General features: G+C 38.4%; 1 protein-coding gene across 2 annotated transcripts; it reads left to right on the forward strand.

The window, feature by feature from the left end:
* Positions 1–18,730, forward strand: LOC119798082 (actin-related protein 2-B). Of its 2 annotated transcripts, XM_038307421.1 has the most exons (10): positions 1–161; positions 3,817–3,927; positions 4,141–4,155; positions 5,225–5,440; positions 5,665–5,737; positions 9,824–9,960; positions 10,049–10,198; positions 14,162–14,307; positions 14,475–14,607; positions 17,371–18,730. In XM_038307421.1, exons 1-10 carry the CDS (start codon positions 114–116, stop codon positions 17,539–17,541), a joined length of 1,200 nt encoding a protein of 399 aa, XP_038163349.1. In that variant the 5' UTR covers positions 1–113; the 3' UTR covers positions 17,542–18,730. The 2 variants fall into 2 exon arrangements, with proteins under 2 accessions (XP_038163349.1, XP_038163350.1); XM_038307422.1 differs by lacking the exon at positions 4,141–4,155.
* The last annotated feature ends 1,924 nt before the right edge of the window (positions 18,731–20,654 follow it).

Raw genomic sequence — 20,654 nt, forward strand, 5'->3', positions numbered from 1 at the left:
CACACACCGGATGAGCACCCTTCCCTTCCTCTTCTTGGCCGGGCTGCTGTGTCTTCCTTCCGGCTTGCCGAAGAAAGTTGAGGAGGGTTCAGCGGCAACTGGGCTTTTACACAATGGACAGCCAGGGAAGGAAAGTAGTGGTCTGTGACAATGGAACCGGGGTAGGTTTGAGTCTTCGGCTCGCTGTTTCACCGAACCGCGCTTCGCTTTCGGCCGAACCGAACCGTCGAGCAATTAGCTGAAACAGGAAGTGGAGCTGTCTGAAGCTAGCTAGCCTCAACTGGGCGTGTAGCTTCGTTTCCAGCAAAATTTCATTCATCCAGACTCTCCTCAAAAACACCCCACCGGTGGTTTGCAATTGTCACGCTAAAATCTGAACGTATTGCTATGAAAAATGCTCTTGTGTTATTTATAATGGCGACTAACGAGAGCTGTTCTTCTTAACCAGCGGTAACTGCGCTAAAGATGCTAGCTAAGTAGCTAGCCGGGTTAAACAGCTGGTTGTCTTGCAGCAGCCTCTGAGTTTTTAATACTTTGTTCGACAAAAATGAAAGAAATTAGCAGGCTTATCATGTTTTATATATATTTGGTTTGCTTTTTAATGTATTCGGTTGTCTTTTATGAGCGGAAAGCCACGACAGCTTGGTGTTAGGCTATGTAGGCCCTGTCAGGTGAATATGGGAACCACCTCTATGAGCGACTTCGCCCAGAAAATGTTACCTGACGACCTGAAGCATAGGTAAAAAAAACATAGTCACGTTTTATTCACGTCTCATATATTTTTCTATGATTATCCTCAAAGCTGATGCGGTTTTCTTAAAAAAAAAAAAAAAAAAAAAAAAAAAAAAAGGTCGTAGGAGGATATAGGAAATGCGAATGCAAGAGGCTTTATTTGTCGAAAAATACCCCAGATCTTTCAAAAGTAAATGAACTACATCTGTCATAGAGGTCCACAAATAAAGCGTTTTTCATTTGTCAATGAAGATGTTGACCTTTTGAAATAAGGCAGATTTATTATGCAAATATTCTATTTACTAATCTTGCTTCATAGTTATTACAAAACACTCCACCCTGTTGTTTTTAATTGAAATAGTTTATAGCAGTTCTTTTAATTAAGTTGGAATCCATATAAAAGCTTTGCATCTGTAAACTATTGATTAAAGATGCACCAATCAAAAGACCAGAGATTAGAATTGGACATATTTGACAATAGATACTAAAGGAGGGTTTAAATGCATTAAACTAAGAATTTTGGTTATAATAACTAGCAAAACATACTTGGCTTGCTTTTTTCCCATTGGTAACTGCATTGAATAGTAATTAAAACCCCACTTGGTTGCAAAGCACTTTTTTTCTTCTAGATATTTTTATTTCTTTGCAGTTTGGAGAATTTGTTTGAAATATTCTCCCATCATTGCTACAAACCTGATGGAGGACGGTTAGGATTTAAACTTCTTTGTGACCTCTTGACATTTTAAAACACAACAGAGTTTGCCCAATGCTTGCCCAACCTCAGGAATTTGCTCACTGCACACACAGGTACCACTGCCTCATCTAGTGTGCAGCGACTTCCTTATCTAAACACTGTCAGCAGTCAGGGAGGATGTTGGCTCAGCACGTTGACGACTAATAAGGCTTTTTTCGGATGCAAGTTTTTTGAAAGCAGTCTGAGAACCCCGTAGAGGAGATAAAAAAAAAAAAAATGCCGTATGTCAGAGTTGAATAGAGAAGTCAAGAGGAAGTGAGAAGAGACAAAACCACAGCTGCTTATGTCACCAGCACATATTCAGAGACCTGACACATTCTGGTTCACATCATAGATCAATGTGAGATTTTTTTTCGAAGTCACAGACCCAAATAGCTTTAAATCAGCACAAGAGGGGAGTTTTTTTCTCGGGTTATTTAGGGATGGTTACATATATTTCTCTCTTCTGGTGTAACATTTTTGAAAGTTGCCCTCTGATGGGGAAACCAGTAGCATGAAAAATCTTAAGATTTCATTTGTCGTTCTTGATTTGTATTAAAACTTTATGCACACAGTTTAATCGTTGCAATGAGATAACATGATATCCGAATTGTTTGAGATGTTTATGATACGGAAAATGTTTTTTCCCCATAAGAGGGGAAAAAGCAGCAAATATCAAATGGAGATTACAAACTTTTAGATCTTGGTGTAAGTCATGGTCTGGTTTAGGAAGAGTTTCAGTAGAAATACCCCATTTTACCACAGTGTTTACACTATATTTTTCTTGGATGATCTAATGGAGATATTATTTGCAGTCATCACTATTTTCCTCCTTTTTCAACACAATGACCCATCATGCTCCTAAATTTTTTCTTTCTTAGTCACTATAATCCAAGTAGATTAGCTTATATAATGTTAGCTTGCAGAGTTTAAATGCATTAATCTATCTTTTTTCTATTGCTCTTAAAAGATACGTAAACACAACAATATTATTAAAGCTAACTGGCTGGAACGAGGCTCCTAAAACAGTACAATTTATATATATATATATATATATATATATATATATATATATATACACATACATAAATACTCCTGGATATAATTCTGACTCCCGTGCTGTGGTGGCGCTAAACCTATTTCTCCCTCCTACGTCACTTCCTTTACCCACTACCCTCTTTCCGCTTGCACACACTCGCGTAAACACAGGGGCATTATTATTTTTCAATGAATGAGGTTTTCATAGGCCTAGGTGGAGTACAACTTTGCTACTTCTGTTATGTGCTGTTGTTTCTCAAATAAAATGCATAACAATATTAGAGCTTGCATTGATTTATTTCAAATTTGAAACATTGTCTAGCCTGTAAGGTAAAAAAAAAATAAAAAATAAGTAAATGGAATCGTATCGTGGTGTATTCTTGAGTATTGAAAATAATCTAATCGTTGGGTCAGGAAATTGGTACTGGATCAAATTGCCATGATGGATGTGATTTACGCCCCTAATAGATGGATAGATATAGATCGATATAAATATCTCTATCTATATATATCTATAGATATATAGAGATTTTTGTTTGGTCTTAACTGCTGTAATGGGTTATTCATTTAGTGAAAGGCATCTTCTAGTCAGTGTAACATTAGCCTAGGTGACGAGTTGATTACCAAAATAGTTGGTGATTATTTCAATAATCGATTAATCATTTCAGCACTAGTGAAAGTACCTATTACGTTGTGCTTTTTAAAATTTTTGTTGTAAGGATAACATGCCATTGTTACTTGGTTGATAATTTGGGCTAAATGCTCTGGTAAACCTGCAGCCATTACCTTTGCTAATGTGCTGCTCCTAGTTTGTTGGCTTATTTAGTTTCCACAATACGACGGTCCATTTTATTTATATTTTTACATTGAAAGGTATTTTAAAAAAAACTTTAAAACTGCTAATTTTTATATTCGTTTCTTGTAAGAGTTGGAAAAATGTAGGAGCCTTGTTCCTGCCAGTTAGCTTTCAGTCCGAAGCAAAAACGGGAAGGAGGAGCGCTCTACTAAGAATTAGCCCCGATTCTGTCTTCTTATGAAATTACTCTTTATTTTGAAATAACATTTTGATTCTTGGAGTGAAAGTGCTTTAAAAAGCTAATATAACCTTCTTTCTGTTAATCAATCTAACCCGGTTGTGGACAGATTTCTTTTTAGACATGCAGAGCAGAAATGCATGAAACTGATAACACTGTAACAGACCAGGCTTTGTGCTTTAAGCTCTCATTGTCAAATAAAGTTAAGATGGGGTTCATTTATCTTTAAAGCATTGTAATGTGTTTGCTAATCGCTTTCTCTCTCCTGTTTTCCGGCAGTTTGTCAAGTGCGGCTATGCAGGCTCCAACTTCCCAGAGCACATCTTCCCTGCGCTCGTTGGGAGGCCCATCATCCGTTCCACAGCCAAAGTGGGAAACATTGAGATCAAGGTACGAGTGAACTGGTTTTCCCAGTGTTTCCAGAAGTTGATGTCCCTTTTAAAGAATCAAGTTTGGGTCAGAATTCCAAGACAGCCAGACAGAGGGTCACTTTTTGGCCCCTGTCTCTACCTTTCTGCTGTTCGTTTTTCTTTATTCATCCTTTGTTCTTTCTACCCGCCTTGCCCCCTTTTCTCTTTGCTTTGTTCTCCCTCGGTGAAGTAGAATTCCCAGAAGATGGTAAGTCCAGGTTATGTGGGCTTCCTGTTCTTGCCTGCTGCGGATCGTTTTGAAATGTATTGCTCAAACTGAAAATGAGGAACCTCTTTTTCTTTTTTAGTCACTGGCTTTAAGTTCGTTTTTAATTTTTAACCCCTGATTTGTTTGTGGATTTTCTTTCTTTTTGTGTGTGGCCCAGTGAGTGGCAGGGAATAAGGAAGACATCCATCACTTTGTTTAATGTACTCCCCTCTGCAGGCTGAGGTTGTTGGCAGAAATGCCTCAGATGAATCACAGGCCAGCTGTTATCGATGGAGTGCTAAAAAAGATTTTGGAGCGTTTCCATTGTCAGAGTCTCAGATCTCCTCGTGTGCCCTGACAGCCTAACGCCCACACCAGTCCTACCGCAGCTTTAAGCTGGAGAGAATTCAAAATGTCAGCCTCATCTAAGCTCTTTGTTCGCTGTTACAAATGTGTAGGCAGTGTAGCTATTACACGTTTACAATTAATGACCAGCTAGTGCGCATACTCAAGGATGCATGGCAGACAGCTGAGAGTCTGAGACAGGAGGACATCTGTTTTTCCTTTAAGAGCAGTCGAGCCCATGCCTGTGACTGGTACATTGTTAATGCCAAAGCACACAGGATGAACCCATAAAATGGCTGCTTTCAGTCGGCTTTTGATGTCTCCAAGCGGAACGCGAGATGCTTGACTGTGTGGCTAACACTGAGTTCTAACCCAGCAGCTGTTTACATTGCTAGGCGGCCTTGCATGTGGCTGTTTGAATGGGGGGGATTGAAGGGGAAAAAAGTGGTTTGCTGTTGCTGAGGGGAAGTGGTTCCAGGTGTAAATGCATGGAAATGGTTTGTAGTGCATGCTGGGTAGCAGAGTCCTGAGCCGAAAGGCTGCAGGAATGCATCCGTTGGTGTTAGACGTGAGGCTCACGATTGAAATGATTCAAAAAAAAAAGAGAAGATTAAGTTAGTGTATTGGTTTTCTGAACTTTTTTGTTGAAGCTAAATGCTATTTTTTTTTTTATGTTTAAGCAGCTTTTTAACAGTGTTTTCTCTTTGTTGGTCCCTTCCTCCAGGACTTGATGGTAGGAGATGAGGCCAGCGAGCTGCGCTCCATGCTAGAGGTAAACTACCCCATGGAGAACGGCATTGTCAGGAACTGGGATGACATGAAGCACCTTTGGGATTATACCTTCGGCCCAGAGAAACTCAACATCGACTCTCGCAACTGCAAGATCCTCTTGACTGAGCCCCCCATGAATCCCACCAAAAACCGGGAGAAAATCATCGAGGTACGGAGGCGTGTGTCTGTCTCTAGGTAGCCTGGCTGTAGGGAGGCTGCTGTGTGTCATTTTTTGCCTATAAGCAGCCATTTGCAGAGGAAGTGTGTATTAAAAGCTTTGCAGAAGTGACACTGCTGCAAATTCTTGTAAATCATGTTTAAAGTAAGATGTCTGCGTTTGTTACTGGCTATGTTTTCTTATGTAAGTAATGCGCTTTCTCATGCCTGTTGCAGGTGATGTTTGAGACCTACCAGTTTGCAGGAGTCTACATTGCTATTCAGGCTGTCCTGACGCTGTACGCTCAGGGTAAGAGTCCTCACCTCACATCCTGTTTAATCAAACTTTCTTCCTTGTTCCCCATTAATTTCATTAACAAATAATTTCTACTGAAGCCAGACAATAGAGGTGTTATTTAGGTCTCGGATTAGAAGTTGGCAGGTTAGACCTTAAAACTCACATGTTGTTCCACTCACTAAACATGCCATGTTGAGCTTTACTGTAGGTTTTAACTACAGCAATATTAACACAAAGCTAGATATCAATGGTATATACAGTTGGAATTTGGTGTTTAGAAGTGATATGAGGGGAAAGAGGTTTTCCTCGGCTCCTTCAAGCTGAGAGAGAACAGTTTTCAGCTGATAACACGAAGGCTGAACATAGCAGATCTATTTTCTCATCCTAAACGGAGTTGTTTATGGAAGATGCTGTTTTTCAAAGACTCTCAGATTGATATGATTTTCTCTAGTTGGAAGGCTCTTATTCAGGGATGCTAGCTGCTTTTGTTGCTATTTAAAGTGAAAACTGTCAACTGTGTAGTAATACATTTTTTTTTGCTCCCACAAAGGGCTGGGTAAAAAAATCGATTTAATTGATTTTGAATCGATTCCTTTACATTTTTGCAAAATCGATGTCTATGAGACGAGATTGATTAGTACATGACATTCACATTCAAATGAGCAGGAAAGATGCACTCAAGATTACTTCAAGCCAAACAGCTGCAAACATAGCCAATAGGTTGACTGAAGACATTAACAAATGGGAGCTGACCAGCAAACACCCTGTAGTTGTTACAGACAACGCTGCAAATATGGTTTCTGCATTGAAGATAATGCAGCTCATGCATGTCTGAGTGAGTGAGGCTTCACTTTTTTACTTTTCACAAACAAGTTTGCACTTATGAGACAGTTTTGTTCACATCTCAACTTTAAACTATCTGATTTACAAGTTTGCACTTTGTGTTTAATATCACAGAAAAAAAATACATGAGTATTTTGAAACACAGTTGAACCACTTTCATTATAGTAAAAACAGATTGAATCAAAATTAATCGATTTAGAGCTTTATTAATCAAAATCAGATCGATTCAGGACTTTGGGAAAAATACCCACCCCTACTCCCTAGGGTTGTCAAAAGTATCGATACTCAAAAAAGTATCGATACTGAAACGTTGTATCCGGATACAATACTCATTTTCAAAAGTATCGATACAGCCATCTAAAGTGCAGAATAGTGGAAAATGCACTTGCTGAATATCAAACTTGCTTAATATTGTGCACAGCATACAACCTCAAAATATTATTCTTATTGTTTTTTTATTTATTTCTTGTATTTTTTTAGAAATGAAAATATTTCTGTTGAATTTTAGAGTCTTTGTTTTTATTCTTGTATCGAAAAGGGTATTGAGTATCGAATATTTTACTTAGTATCGGTATCGAGTTGAAAAGTTTAGTATCGTGACAACACTACTACTCCCACATGTAGTAGAAAGGATGTCGCAGCCCAAAAAGTTTCTAAAACAAAAATGCATCAATCTCAACATGCTCATATCTAAGAAATCTGATAATCGTTCGTCTAATTATACTATACATTGGGATTACATTGGGATTATTCTATTTACTATGCTATAACTGTGTAGAACAATCCCTAATCTCCTCCCTGGATTTTAGATTTAAATGTCACGGCTGTTGATTGTCCACCTGGTTCAGTGATCTGCAGCAGAATTTCAGTCAGTAGTGGATAAAAGGCTCATTCCAATGCATCGTCCTCCTTTTGCTTCTTAATTTTTCATTTTATTAGCAGCTTTTTAGCTATTAATATGACAGTTACTAATCTGTTAAAGGAGAAGTTCGGTTTTTTACACTTTAAGCCCATTTTCTGTAGTGTCCAGGATGAAATCGAATGAAGGACACCAAAATTTTGACAATTGGTCCTGTCTCTGCTTTTTGGCTCATGCAGAATCACCCCCTGGCTGCTTTAGAATGGCTAGCATAGAGCATGTCCGATAATGTCCTTAAAACAACCTTAAACTTTCTTTTTTTAAAATATGCTACTCACCGTGTCGTCAGCGCTGTTCAATGACGTTCCAAAAAAAGTTTCGTGAAGAAAAAACGTTCCTGTAGTGTTTTATTTAGCATTTTGTAAATCCCATTGAGTTCTGTAGGAATAGTCAATATTCCGCTGCCACCGGAAACGGAAATGGGGCCGTTTACACAGTTGTAGTCTTTTCGCTTCACTCTGCGTACTCCGACGTCGAGGTGCTAACGTCTCTGTTAAACACTTTAAAAAACTCTGAAAATGGAATACGAAAGGTGGATTCTTGATTCTCGACGTCGGAGTACGCAGAGTGAAGCGAAAAGACTACAACTGTGTAAACAGGCCCCATTTCCGTTTCCGGTGGCAGCGGAATATTGACTATTCCTACAGAACTCAATGGGATTTACAAAATGCTAAATAAAACACTACAGGAACGTTTTTTCTTTACGAAACTTTTTTTGGAACGTCATTGAACAGCGCTGACGACACGGTGAGTAGCATATTTTAAAAAAAGAACGTTTAAGGTTGTTTTAAGGACATTATCGGACATGCTCTATGCTAGCCATTCTAAAGCAGCCAGGGGGTGATTCTAAATGAGCCAAAAAGCAGAGACAGGACCAATTGTCAAAATTTTGGTGTCCTTCATTCGATTTCATCCTGGACACTACAGAAAATGGGCTTAAAGTGTAAAAAACCGAACTTCTCCTTTAACATTGGTAGAGCTAATTTTAACAAGCAGAAGTGAAAATCGGTTTTGAATTCAAATATAGATAAATGTGTGGGCAGAATCAGTAGAGGCTAAATTAACCCCCTGGTGCTAAGTCCATTCGTTTTGGAAAATGGAAATTTCCAAGGTCATTATCTAACCTATACCATGGTCGCTTATGAAAGAAATGGATAACAAAATTATTAACATGTTAATGGTTTTTATAACTGTTAAAATCATAACTTTTACACAGAAGCAACTGAGTTGACTATTTAATCTCTTGTTGTGATACGTCACTAAGGTAACTGATTATAGTAAAGCCTATAAAGGCACTTTTTTGTGTACTATCTCGCCAATCGGGCAATTTTTACCTGAACTTTCATTTGTCCTACAACAATTTTAGGCAGACACCCTGCACCCAATCAGAATCTAGCATTGGCTAAGTAGGTTAGAGCCGTGCTGTTGTGCTCTGAAAAGTTTGCAAGGAACTGGTTCGATCCCAACAGCCTCCACTCTGGGTTCCTGAACAAGAACCTTAATCCCCACACTGCTCCCCGGGCGCTACTCAATGGCAGCCCAATTCACACTGGAGTGAATTTCTCCAGTGTGAGATAAAGTTAGATTATTATTATCAAATTATTATTAAATCTAGTATTAACTCTGACCATTTTAAGTTAAAAAATACTTTAGATTAGAAATAAATGATTTCTGGGGCAATGTTGATCAATATGATATTTACATTCTGCATGAGTTAAGGGTAAAGAAATTCCCTATGTGACTAAATGGCTAAATTCCTTAGAAAAAAGAAAAACAAAAGTATTGAGAAAAACATAGAACAACTGCTAAGTTTATTTTTTAGTTCAAAAAGATTATAGTATAGGATGCTATCATGGTTTGCTTTTTTTTTGTGAATCGGTGCAGAATTTTTGTCATCTGGAATTGTAATATTTGAAGGGGTTTTAATGAAACACCAATTTTGTCTAGCTAGAGATTAGTGCAATTTGATCATATTTCCCCCATTGATGGACTTCTCAGATTTGATCTAATCCTAATTTCCTGTTGTTGTTTTTTCACCCTCCATATAATGACATCAGGTAACTTCTGCTCCCCATCATGGCTGCAGGTGTATAAAATCTGCTCTGGTCACTAAAGAAAGGGTCGCTCAGTGACCCTTGGATGGTTCTTTCACCATCTCTGCGACAAGCTCCTAAATATTCCATCCTCTACTGTCAGTGTGGTTTAGTAAGAAATTGGAAACGATTGGGATTTATACTAGCCTCATTCTCTTTTTTTTATTAGACACTTTTCCTATCTGTCATCCTTCCTGCCTATGATGTACTCGTATAATAACCTGCCCTGTGTGTGTGTTTCAGGCCTCCTGACTGGTGTGGTGGTGGATTCAGGTGACGGTGTGACACACATCTGTCCGGTATACGAGGGTTTCAGTCTGCCCCACCTGACAAGGCGTCTGGACATTGCAGGGAGGGACATCACTCGCTACCTCATTAAGGTATACGCTCCTAATGCTGGACACCACAAATTCAAAGTTGTCCTGATTTGTAAGCTAACCCAACTTTCTTCTTGTTTTTTTTAAACAGCTGCTGTTGTTGAGGGGTTACGCCTTCAACCACTCTGCAGACTTTGAGACGGTTCGCATGATGAAGGAGAAGCTGTGCTACGTGGGCTACAACATCGAGCAGGAGCAGAAGCTGGCGCTGGAGACCACCGTGTTGGTGGAGTCGTATACGGTAAACTTGCACTTATTTATGCTAACTCTGTGGTTGGTGCAACTTCATTTTAATCGTATCAGAAAAAAATTAAAGCTAATTAAATAATAATTTTCTTTTTGGTGCAATCACTTGATAAATAAAAAGGACTACTGTTTCACAATCTTTGTTGCATAACCAGCAGCTTCTACTGGCAATCAAAACCAGTTGTGAAGGGGTATCTGCAGATTGAGCCATGGTCCTTTTCATACCATGGAGGTAGATCACTACTTTATATGGTAGAAAAGGAAGTGCTGTGGTGAGAAATGCCTCCTGAAAGCAGACCGAAGGTCTGCTTTTTAGTTTAACCTCTAAAGTTAGCTCTCTCATATTCAAACCATCTTGCAAAGTTGACTTTTAACTCTTCTGCAAACACCATGTTCTCACAGTTTCAAGTTTACAAATGTTTAGGATATTTTCTTTAAAGAGAGAAGTCAAAAAACATTTGGTTTTGAAGCATTTTAGCGCATTAATATGAGCAGAATGATATTTATTTATTTTATTTATTTTTATTTAACCTTTATTTTACCAGGAATTCCCTTGAGATAAAATCTCTTTTTCGAGGGAGACCTGGCCAAGAAGCAGCAGTACAATAAGACATATAAAAATATAAATGAAGAGGTTAACTGATATTTGATGGTTAACTAGAAGATTAAAAACTCAACTTACAATCCAGCTTTGGAGATTAATTGACTGCTGGAATTTTATGTTAATTTATTTTGTTTTATAAGTTAAAGCTCCAGATTATTGTTTTTTCTTATACAAAAATTTGACCATTTTAAAACAGTTTTTGCTTTGAATTACCCACAATCCTTCTGCCCAGCAGTCGAAGATAATGAAGTCTAAACATGTGGATCAGGGGTTCCAAAAAACCTTCAAGCATGTGACCCCTGATGACCCCTAAAATACATTTGATTAATTGACTCTAAATTTACATATAAAGGGGAACAAATATTTAAAAATTAAGTTTAATTATGCAGTTCATCAGTTGAAATATATTTAAACAGTCTAATGAAGCATTTTAAAATTTCATGTTACATTTTATATTTGAATCAGTTAGATACATTTTTAACCTACTTATTTTGTAGTACATTTATCTGTTACTTGTCACTTTTCCAATTGATGTATTTCATGTAAAATGTTTGTCCCATTAAACACCTTAAACATCACAATAATAAAAAACCTTGAGGGATCCCTGAACCTTGCTTTGATAACTGATCTTAACTATGATTGTTCATAAAACATGCTCTGTTTGTGATTTTAACTAAATTCAGGAGTTTGAGCGTCAAAAGGATTAGAGAGAAAGATTCAATCTGCTGTCAGACATGCTTGATAAATTATGAGATCTTTTCTGACTAAATCATCTTGATTAACATAAGATTCTATCTTTGTGCTTCTTCAGAGCATTGAGTCGCCATCTTAAGGAACGTAGGATTCCTGCTGGGACATTTTGCTCAGACAAAGCAGTGTTTGCGCAACACTAGAAAAACCAGATTCTGCAGTATTATAGTAAGCCGTTGTAATGACGTACCCTCCCTCTTCCAACCCAGTCGCTTCGATTTGTTTCAGCTGTGGACTTTAAAGACAGAGCTTTCATTTGTGACATATGGGATAAACAAGCGATCAAACATTGCACCAAAGCAGCCGTTTGAGATCGTAAACTGGCGACAGTTGTTGGTTACAACCAACCTTGTTTTGAGGCTGAAGTTGCCTCCACATGTTCATTTACTGACCAGGTGACTCTAGGGGTCTATGGTTGGAGCTAATGCTTTCCTCAGTGGTGACCTTTTCTTTCAATTGAATATTAATAATCGTTTGCATGAGGTGCTTAATAGAATAAAGCTGTACAATTTTGGTCTAAATACTCCTCTGATGATTGTTTCAGCAAATGGCTGTCAAAGAGTGTTTCTCCCAGTTAAAGGTGGTTTGATCACTTAATTTAGTCAATTATTTCAGAAATTAATCAGATTTTTTTTATCATAATTAGCAGGGTCTAGAAAAGGGGTCTACAGTCTGAGCTCGTCACAGTGACTTTGGAGCCTCTACAGTGAAAAGCAGCTTAAAAAGATATAAAGAACCAACTAATGTAGTATAAGGACAATTATCAGTCTAAGAAACATTTTTTGTTTAAGAATATTTGAATTTTTCACAACAGAACAAAAAAAAAATCTGTTTTCTTGTCATTAAGTTTTTTTTTTGTTTTGTTTTATCTTGCTCTTTCCTTATGAAACATTTTATGCATTTCCTTATTTTAAAGGCTACAAATAAGCAGCTTTATTAAAATGGTATTAGGTTTACTATAGTAAAAGGGCTGAAACAGTTAATCCTGATTAATCGATTATTGAAATAATCGCCAACTAATTTAGTAATTGGTTACTCGTAAATGGGAGTATAGAGACTGTAAAACATGCCTTTAGCTGACAGAGCAACCCACTGAGAGCTGTCATTATATCTAAGTTGTAAAAAATAAAATAATAAATATATATAAACATTTTGCATTTAGGATGAAAAAACTTTTTCGTCTGTCAGTATGCTCTATGCAAAACTTCTCAAGTGGAGACGTTTTATTTTTACCTGGTTTAATTATGTTAAAAGTGTTCTTTAAGGAATCTTTGACTATCTGATTATTAACAATTAATTGAGCAAGTAATCAACACAGATTAATCAATTTGCAAAATAATCATTAGATGCCGAACTACCATAGCAGATATTTAACCACAATAACAAGCTGCAATATTTGCAGCTCTGAATGACTTTTTCTTACCTAGATGTTTAGCCCACAGCTGTAAAATAATAGCGTATCTAGATTTTATGAAACAGGCCTGTTGCTGATTTCTATTGGACATTTAGTACATTAACCAAATTTTTATAAAGAGAAACTGTATATAAACTTAGATCACAGCTGCATTTATGGATCTGCAGGTGTTTATCAGACAGATGTGTGGCTGGTCGGCTCATACTTTTTTTTTTTTTTTAGCTTCTCATTATCTGGATTCTAATTTGATCTGAACAGAAAAGAAAAAGAGAATAAAGAAAAGGACAAGTCTGCAGTTGCTTCTAAAATAAATATAACAAACTGGAACATCTGCATTTTTCCAGGACCTACGGTGCGCCTGAGATGTTCCCGCCAGCATAAACCCTGCCCTTTGGAGAACATCAGGATCTAGTTTACTTTAAAAAAAAAATCTAAAATAAGTTCTTTCCATGCCCCACACACCAGTTTATGTTTCATGTTACCGCATAAAGCATTATAATCAAAGAAAGAAATCCTCTCAAAGGATTCATTATGAGGAACTAGTAGGTTATTAAATATCAGCAGTGAGCTGCAGGGACCACCAGATGGCCGCTGTCGGCTGCTTAATGACGGGGTAGCGCTGTTTTCTCTGGGTCTCTAACATCTGGGCGTGCAGCTCTCCGCGATCAGACTTGCTTTTCTTTCCGAGGTTCTTTTTCCTGTCGGGGGACACACACCGCAGAATCTAAGCGTCTGCCTGTCCTGCACGCCTTCCCGAACTCGTGTTGTGTCTCAGCGCTCACTGTGACCGTGTGTGTTATGGTTAGTGTAGGTGAGTCGGCTCGGACGAAACAAGGAGGGCAATGTGAGCATGGCCGAAGGGGCCGCTAAGCTGTGTATGACATCATTTCCTGTGCAGCCGCTGCAGCGGCTGGGATCCACTTCCTCCCGCTGCCCTCTGCTCAATGAAGCCTTTTTACACTGAGTGTGTTCGCTCAACATGGCTTCCAGCCCACAGTTCCTCCGGCATCACTCTGAGGATTTTACTTTCCATAGCAACATTATTTAGAAGTTATTTAGTTCAAAGCCATTTTTTGTGTGAATTTCATGTTGTTTTTTCAAACTGGAATTACACCCAGAGGCACTCTAATGGTGTCAAACTCCCTCCTCATCCCTTCTCTTTTCATCTCAACCCTCCCACACGTTTCCAGCTGCCAGATGGCCGTGTGATCAAGGTGGGAGGAGAGCGCTTTGAGGCCCCCGAGGCTCTGTTCCAGCCCCACCTCATCAACGTGGAGGGCGTCGGAGTGGCTGAGCTCCTCTTCAACACCATCCAGGCCGCTGACATAGACACCAGGTGAGACCACTGCACCATTTCTTTGAAAATGGGCTCTAAGATATTCTGAGTAACCTATAATAATGTTTAAATTTGAATACTTGTGCAAATAAAAGAGCAAAAAGATTATTCTATGATGGATACAGGCTCTTAAAGTGAAACACCTTTGTCCATCCTCCTCCAATCAGGGCCGAGTTCTACAAACACATTGTGTTGTCCGGAGGCTCCACCATGTACCCAGGTCTGCCATCCCGACTGGAGAGGGAACTTAAACAGCTATACTTGGAGCGCGTGCTCAAGGGAGATGTGGACAAACTTTCGGTGAGCATCTGTTCAGATTCTCTTCTTAGGCTTCCAATTAGAGTTAATTACATCTTCCAACAGTCTACAGAGATTGTCCAGATTAGCATAACTGGGCCTTTGACTATATGGAGAAAAGGCATGAAAAGTTTAACCCTTTTAAAGAAATAAAATCAGAATTTTATGCAAAGTTAATTATGATTTTTTTGAAGAACAGGTTAAGGTTTTTTACTTGATAGGCAGTGTGCATAAATAACCACCAGGTGGCGCCCCAGTCACATTATCCATCTATCTAAGGTTCCTGTGTTTCCCTGAATTGCATTAGTCCTGTATTTTTATGCCCAGCTTCAACTTTAAATAGAATCAGCTTGAGATTTTTTGCCAATAAAACAAGCCTAAAAGCAGTTCAGCTTTTGTTTTTTTATTTTTCTAATTGGTATTTTCACAGTAAAAAGAAAAACATCTGCTTTAGTTTAAAACATTAAAGATTTCAGGAAGTTCAGACTGATCGTTACAAAGCTTGAAGTTGGATCAAAGCAACCTCACGTAAACTTGGTTGGTAGAAATATGCATTCATGCTTATTTGGACAAATGGAAGTGTGCTTCATATTACCTCAGATTACCTCTTGGTAATCCAGTATTTCAAGTTTTCCTCCCTTATTTTCTTGCTAAAGTAATAAATAGTTTAAAATGATTCTTGGACCACCAGAAAATTATTATTTTTAATTATTTTTAATAATTTGTCAAAAAATGGCAGCTTTTCAATTAATTTCCTGTACTTGCAACATATTTTGAAAATGCTACCACAAAAACCATCCAGTGAAATTCAATCACTGAGGTAAAGAGAAACAACTCGACTCAAAGAGCTTTTGGATAAATGAACAAAGTTCAATAAAATTATGTGACAAAACAAATGCATTTAAAGGTGACTTGAAAAAATGAATTTAAACTACATTTAGTCAAGTGAAGAAAATGACAGCTTCTAAATTCAAGGCTCTGAACTGGATGTGTGATTAGATGCATAAAGGTATTGATACTTGTGCTACAAACAAAAGAGATCACTGATCAGAAACTGATCTGATTATCGTAAAAATGAAGGTTCTGAAATGTTGACAATATTATAAGAAAATCATGAAGTTTGAGTTTGGAAACATTAGAACCCTGATTGAAATGATGTTTCTCTTCACTTAAGCAGCTAACTAAAACGATCTGCCAATGAATGATGATTTTAGCATAAAATATGTTAGCTAAATTTACCAAACTTGAAATAAGACAAGCATTTCCCACTCTGGATTATTTTGAGAAAAAGAAACTATTGTTTTATCTGTATTTATGTTTGAATTCATCCCCTGTTCGATTTGTCTACATAAAAAATATTTTAAGGTTTGAAAATAAGCGTCTCCAGAAAAAAAACTGACATTATTTTCATGCTATACCAATCTAGCCTCTTTTAAGCCACTTCTATTTATTCCCAACCTTCCTTGTTGGGGGGGGGGGGGGTGACCTCCTTATCTGCCCTTAAAATCCAAACTATATGATTGATTGGGTGAGACGTTGCTGTGATCCACCTGCTGCCACAGACCAACACAGCAGTGATGCTGCGTTTTAATAGGTAGAAGAAAAAAAACAGCTGGTTCTGCTTGACAGACCGGCACTTTAGGAATCCTTCCTAACCTGGATACTCCACCCCTGCATCAAAGGTGACTCTCTGTTCGCTGGTGGAGCAGAAGCACATGCGTGCACCTGCCTCCAAGCACTCAGGGCGAGTCTGAATGGTGCTGGGTTTATTTCTCAGAGCACTTTTCTCGTGTATATGTGCAAATAATTGTTAGCGGCCTAATGTCAGGGTAATTCTTATTACTTTAAGCGTATGACAAGGTTGTACTGAAAAATGCTGGACAGGGAAGGGGGCTCACATGTCAGTCAAAGGGCTGGTATGCTCTTAAATGATAAACGTATCGGCCTAAATATTTGCATAACATTTTTATATCAGCTAGGACTGCAACTAACTATTATTTTGCAAATCTTTTAAATCTGTCGATTATTTTTTTCCATTAATCAATTAATAATCGGATAGCAAAAGGTTTCTCAAAAAATACTTTTTGTTAAATTAAACCAGAGTTAAAACTTTTCCACTGGAGGAGTTCTGGATAGAGCATAGTGACAGATGAGAAAGTTTTGAATCCAAAATGCTAACATATTTTTTTATTTACTGCTCTAAGTGGGTGGCTCTGTCAGCTCAAGGCATATTTTAGTCTCTATACTACAGTTAATGATTATTCAATTACTGAATTAGTTGACAATTATTTCAATTATCGATTAATCATGATTAATCACATTGATTGTTTTAGCCCTAATTTCAGCCTTGCAACATGCAACGCTAAAATACTCAGCAATCGTTCCTATTGTTCATCAGTACACCCATATTTCTGTAGTTTGCTGCTTTTCTATTTCAATACAATCCACAATAGTATATATCTGTTAAGTTTTAAATTAAAAGAAAAAGCCTAAATGAAGTGTGAAATTTGTAAATAGAGGAATCAGAACTGTCTGCCATCTTTTAGGACAGAAAGTTTGAAAACACCATCCAGCTGGATATGTTGTTTGTACATATTTTGTGATTCTGGGAGCAGAAACATTACTTTAAGCGCTGCAGAAAAACTGTTTGAAGTTGAGCTTAGATCCAGATCATCCTGATGAAAGAAGCATGAAGGCCTTCATCGGGGGGACATGCTGTTGCCTTGTGAACTTTTTATAATTCCTCCGTGTTCCTCCATCTCATAGAAATTTAAGATCCGGATTGAAGATCCTCCCAGGCGAAAGCACATGGTGTTCCTGGGCGGAGCTGTGCTGGCCGACATCATGAAGGACAAGGACAACTTCTGGCTGACCCGAGAGGAGTACCAGGAGAAAGGAGTCCGCGTGCTGGAAAAACTTGGAGTCACCGTCAGATAAAGCACCAGGATGGACAGAACAACCTCACACACCTGAAAAAAACACCATTCACAAACACATTTCTTCCATTCGCCCATATTGCAGAGTTTATCTATTTATCCCTCTTTATTTTATTTTTTTCTTGAGCCTCAGATGCTTTTGATTTTCCTCAAACATCCAAAAGAATCAGAGTTGACCTCTTCTTGCTCCTCTTCTCTCCTCCTACCTCTCTTCTCTCCTGTTTGAAGATTGGCTCAGATCCTGGCTAGGACACCCCATGAAGAAGCCCCCAGCTTGACCGGCCCTGCTGATGGAAGCAGTTTTTCTTTTGTTTTGTTTCCTGGGGGAGACGTTTACCTGCAGATAGATTCTCCAACCCAGCGGCTTCAGGCCTTTAGGAGGATTAAAACGATGCAAAGTTTCAATCTCATTCACAGCCCCCTCACAAACAGCCACGGCCGCTTTCAGCACCTGATATAGGCGAGCGCGAACCGATCACATTTTTTTTTTTTTTTATATGAATGATATGACATGTTTTCTGGTGAGGGATTATTTTTCTTTGGCTGGATTCTCTTTTGTTTTCCTCTATCTTCTCCTCCTGGTGTTGTGCATTACTACCATTAAATGGTGAGCACAGGGTGACACACTCTTCACTTTCTTCTTTTATATAAATAATGGTTGATTCATAAAGGGACAGAAAAAAAAACGAAGTAAAAGCCCCAGAGCTTGACGGCGAGTGTGTGACGGTACGTTTGGGGTTATTCGGGGGGGTGGGGGGGTTATATTTCACGGTTAATAAACGGGAAGGATTTCAGATTTGTTTATAACGCAGCTTAGCCTCTGTCTCCTGTTTTTGGATGTAAAGCTGAGGCTGAAGGAGCGGACAGACGTTTGGAGGCAGACGCAGGTTGAATGATTATAAAGCTTGGAAAATATCACATCATCCTGATGAAAGTAGAAATGTTTGAGGTCTCTGACTCTTACCGGAGGCACTTCTATTTCGGGTATTAAAAAAAATAAAAAAATGTGTATATTATTTTTTTGCCTTCCCCTCTTTCCATGAACGTCTATCCAGTGCCAAGTGCAGTTAATGTTAACTGGATCTCATGTTTTAATGTCTTTTTTTGTTGCTTTATTTTCTTTTTTATTTCTTGTGTCGTTCATAGCATAACTGCCTAACGCTGATTTAAATAAAAGTGATTTATAATGATGCCTGTGTGGGTCATTATGAACGTTTGTTTATTTTTCGTCTCATTTCTTTAACTATTGAACTGCAGATGAGTGTTTAGAGGTGCTTATTGTACTCGCACAGACTGGGAGGGGAGGATCACGGATGCAGGACGCGGGACTGGATCTGTGCGCGGTGACCAAAAGAAGGAAGGGGAAATGGAACAGAGGTTGTGGCGCCATCAGAGGAAGAGACTCTTTCCGTGCCTGAAATAAAGATCTCACCCCAGACTCTTCCGGCCATGTTCTGTTTTAATCCCTTGACACGCATCACTTCCCTCCTAACCTTGAACTGTTACCTTCAGGTCAGATCTTAAGGGTGTTTGTTACGTAGCTGAGAACTGTTACGGCAAAACAACCGAAGAAACCTTAAAAATTTACCGGTATCATTAAAGAAAAAAAGCAGCTAAAAATAGCTGATTAACCCGTCAGACTTGGCATTGTAAAACTATAGGTGCACCGATACCTTGGCTGAGCAGGTGGTCTAGTACCGATACTGCTGATTGAATGAACCATATAATTGCCATCAAATGATTGATTCCCTGTTTGATAATCAAGCATCTAAATTTTAGCTTTTAACCACTGTTATTATGATACGTTAATGGAGTTCCCAGGTTTTTAAGCTTGGAAAGGCCTCTTTGTGATCACTCATTATTGAATTGGTTGGGCTTCTGCCTATCTTCTTCCTAAACATTAGCTCAATCTGGTCAGATTAAAAGATGAATTCTACCAGAGGAATGAACAATGTCAGCTGTAACTGCAGTAAACCTAATTTAGTAACTTCCCTGCCTATTGTGCGGAATGTCAAACATTGAACAATTCAGCTGCACAGTATAGGGGATGGTTTTAGCTGGTAAATTGCAATACATCCCATAATTCGCTTATTGTTTTAAGATGGCAGTATCTTAGTGTGAGAGATGGGTGGCGCTCCTTTAGGTTTTAAACACTGGATGTTTTTTTGTTTTTTTTTTTAAACCTGAGGTTTACAATGTGGGAAAACAGCTGATTTCTTTCAGCAAATGATCTGCAAGGCAAAGCAATAGGTGGGGGAAGGGCAACTTTTAAGACCAACTTGATACTCTAAACTTACCTGTGCTAGCTTGATCATTATGAAAAGACTCAACCTTGAGCTTTTCTAAAATGAAATAAAAAAAGTAACATGTTTTCTATGACAGGGAAGCAAACAAGAACATCAGCTAAACAAAAACTTAGAATTGTTCTTTATGCTCTAAAATAAATATGTGCAAAAAACAAACTCTTAAAAACTATTGATGCCAAATTATGTTTTTACCAACCAAATATTCCCTTTAGTGTGACAACTCTCAGCCAAGTACTTTTACTCTTTACTTCCAGAGTTTCATTGGCTGAAAACCTCAGAGGAGCTCCAAAACATTCAAAGATTACTACAAGACAGCAGACTGTAATGTTTGCAAGTGTAAGGGCTCAGTTTGAGTCATCCTGAAGCAAATCCCTGAGGTAACAAACCAACAGCACCTAAAGTCAGTCCCTATCTTTTTACTGAAGTGCAGTCGCCTCATTTGTGTGGGAAATGAACGGCGGTGCTCGGTGCACCCAGAGAGGGGCCATGTTGACCCCATTACACAGGCAGATATCTTAAATGTTTGCACATGTGGACTCTGATGCTGTTTGCAGCAGTTGAGCTGCTTAGCAGGCCCCCAAAAGCCCTGAGGGACCCTCTCTTTCTCTTCTCTTTGCTTTCCCTCCCCCTCCTCTCTTTTTCTCTCTCTTGGGCTCCATCATTATCGCCCACATGCTTTTCCAGAGACATCCTGAGTGAAACAGTTCGACGGCTTCGATGGCTATCACATGTTCCTGCTGAAGGAAAAAAAAAAGAAGAAAATACATCTTGAAAAGACTCATTTGTATCATTTTTTTCTTCTTTTTTG

This window comes from Cyprinodon tularosa, unplaced genomic scaffold, assembly GCF_016077235.1.
Source record: "Cyprinodon tularosa strain WSP-4 unplaced genomic scaffold, ASM1607723v1 ctg61, whole genome shotgun sequence".
Taxonomy (NCBI): Eukaryota; Metazoa; Chordata; class Actinopteri; order Cyprinodontiformes; family Cyprinodontidae; genus Cyprinodon; species Cyprinodon tularosa.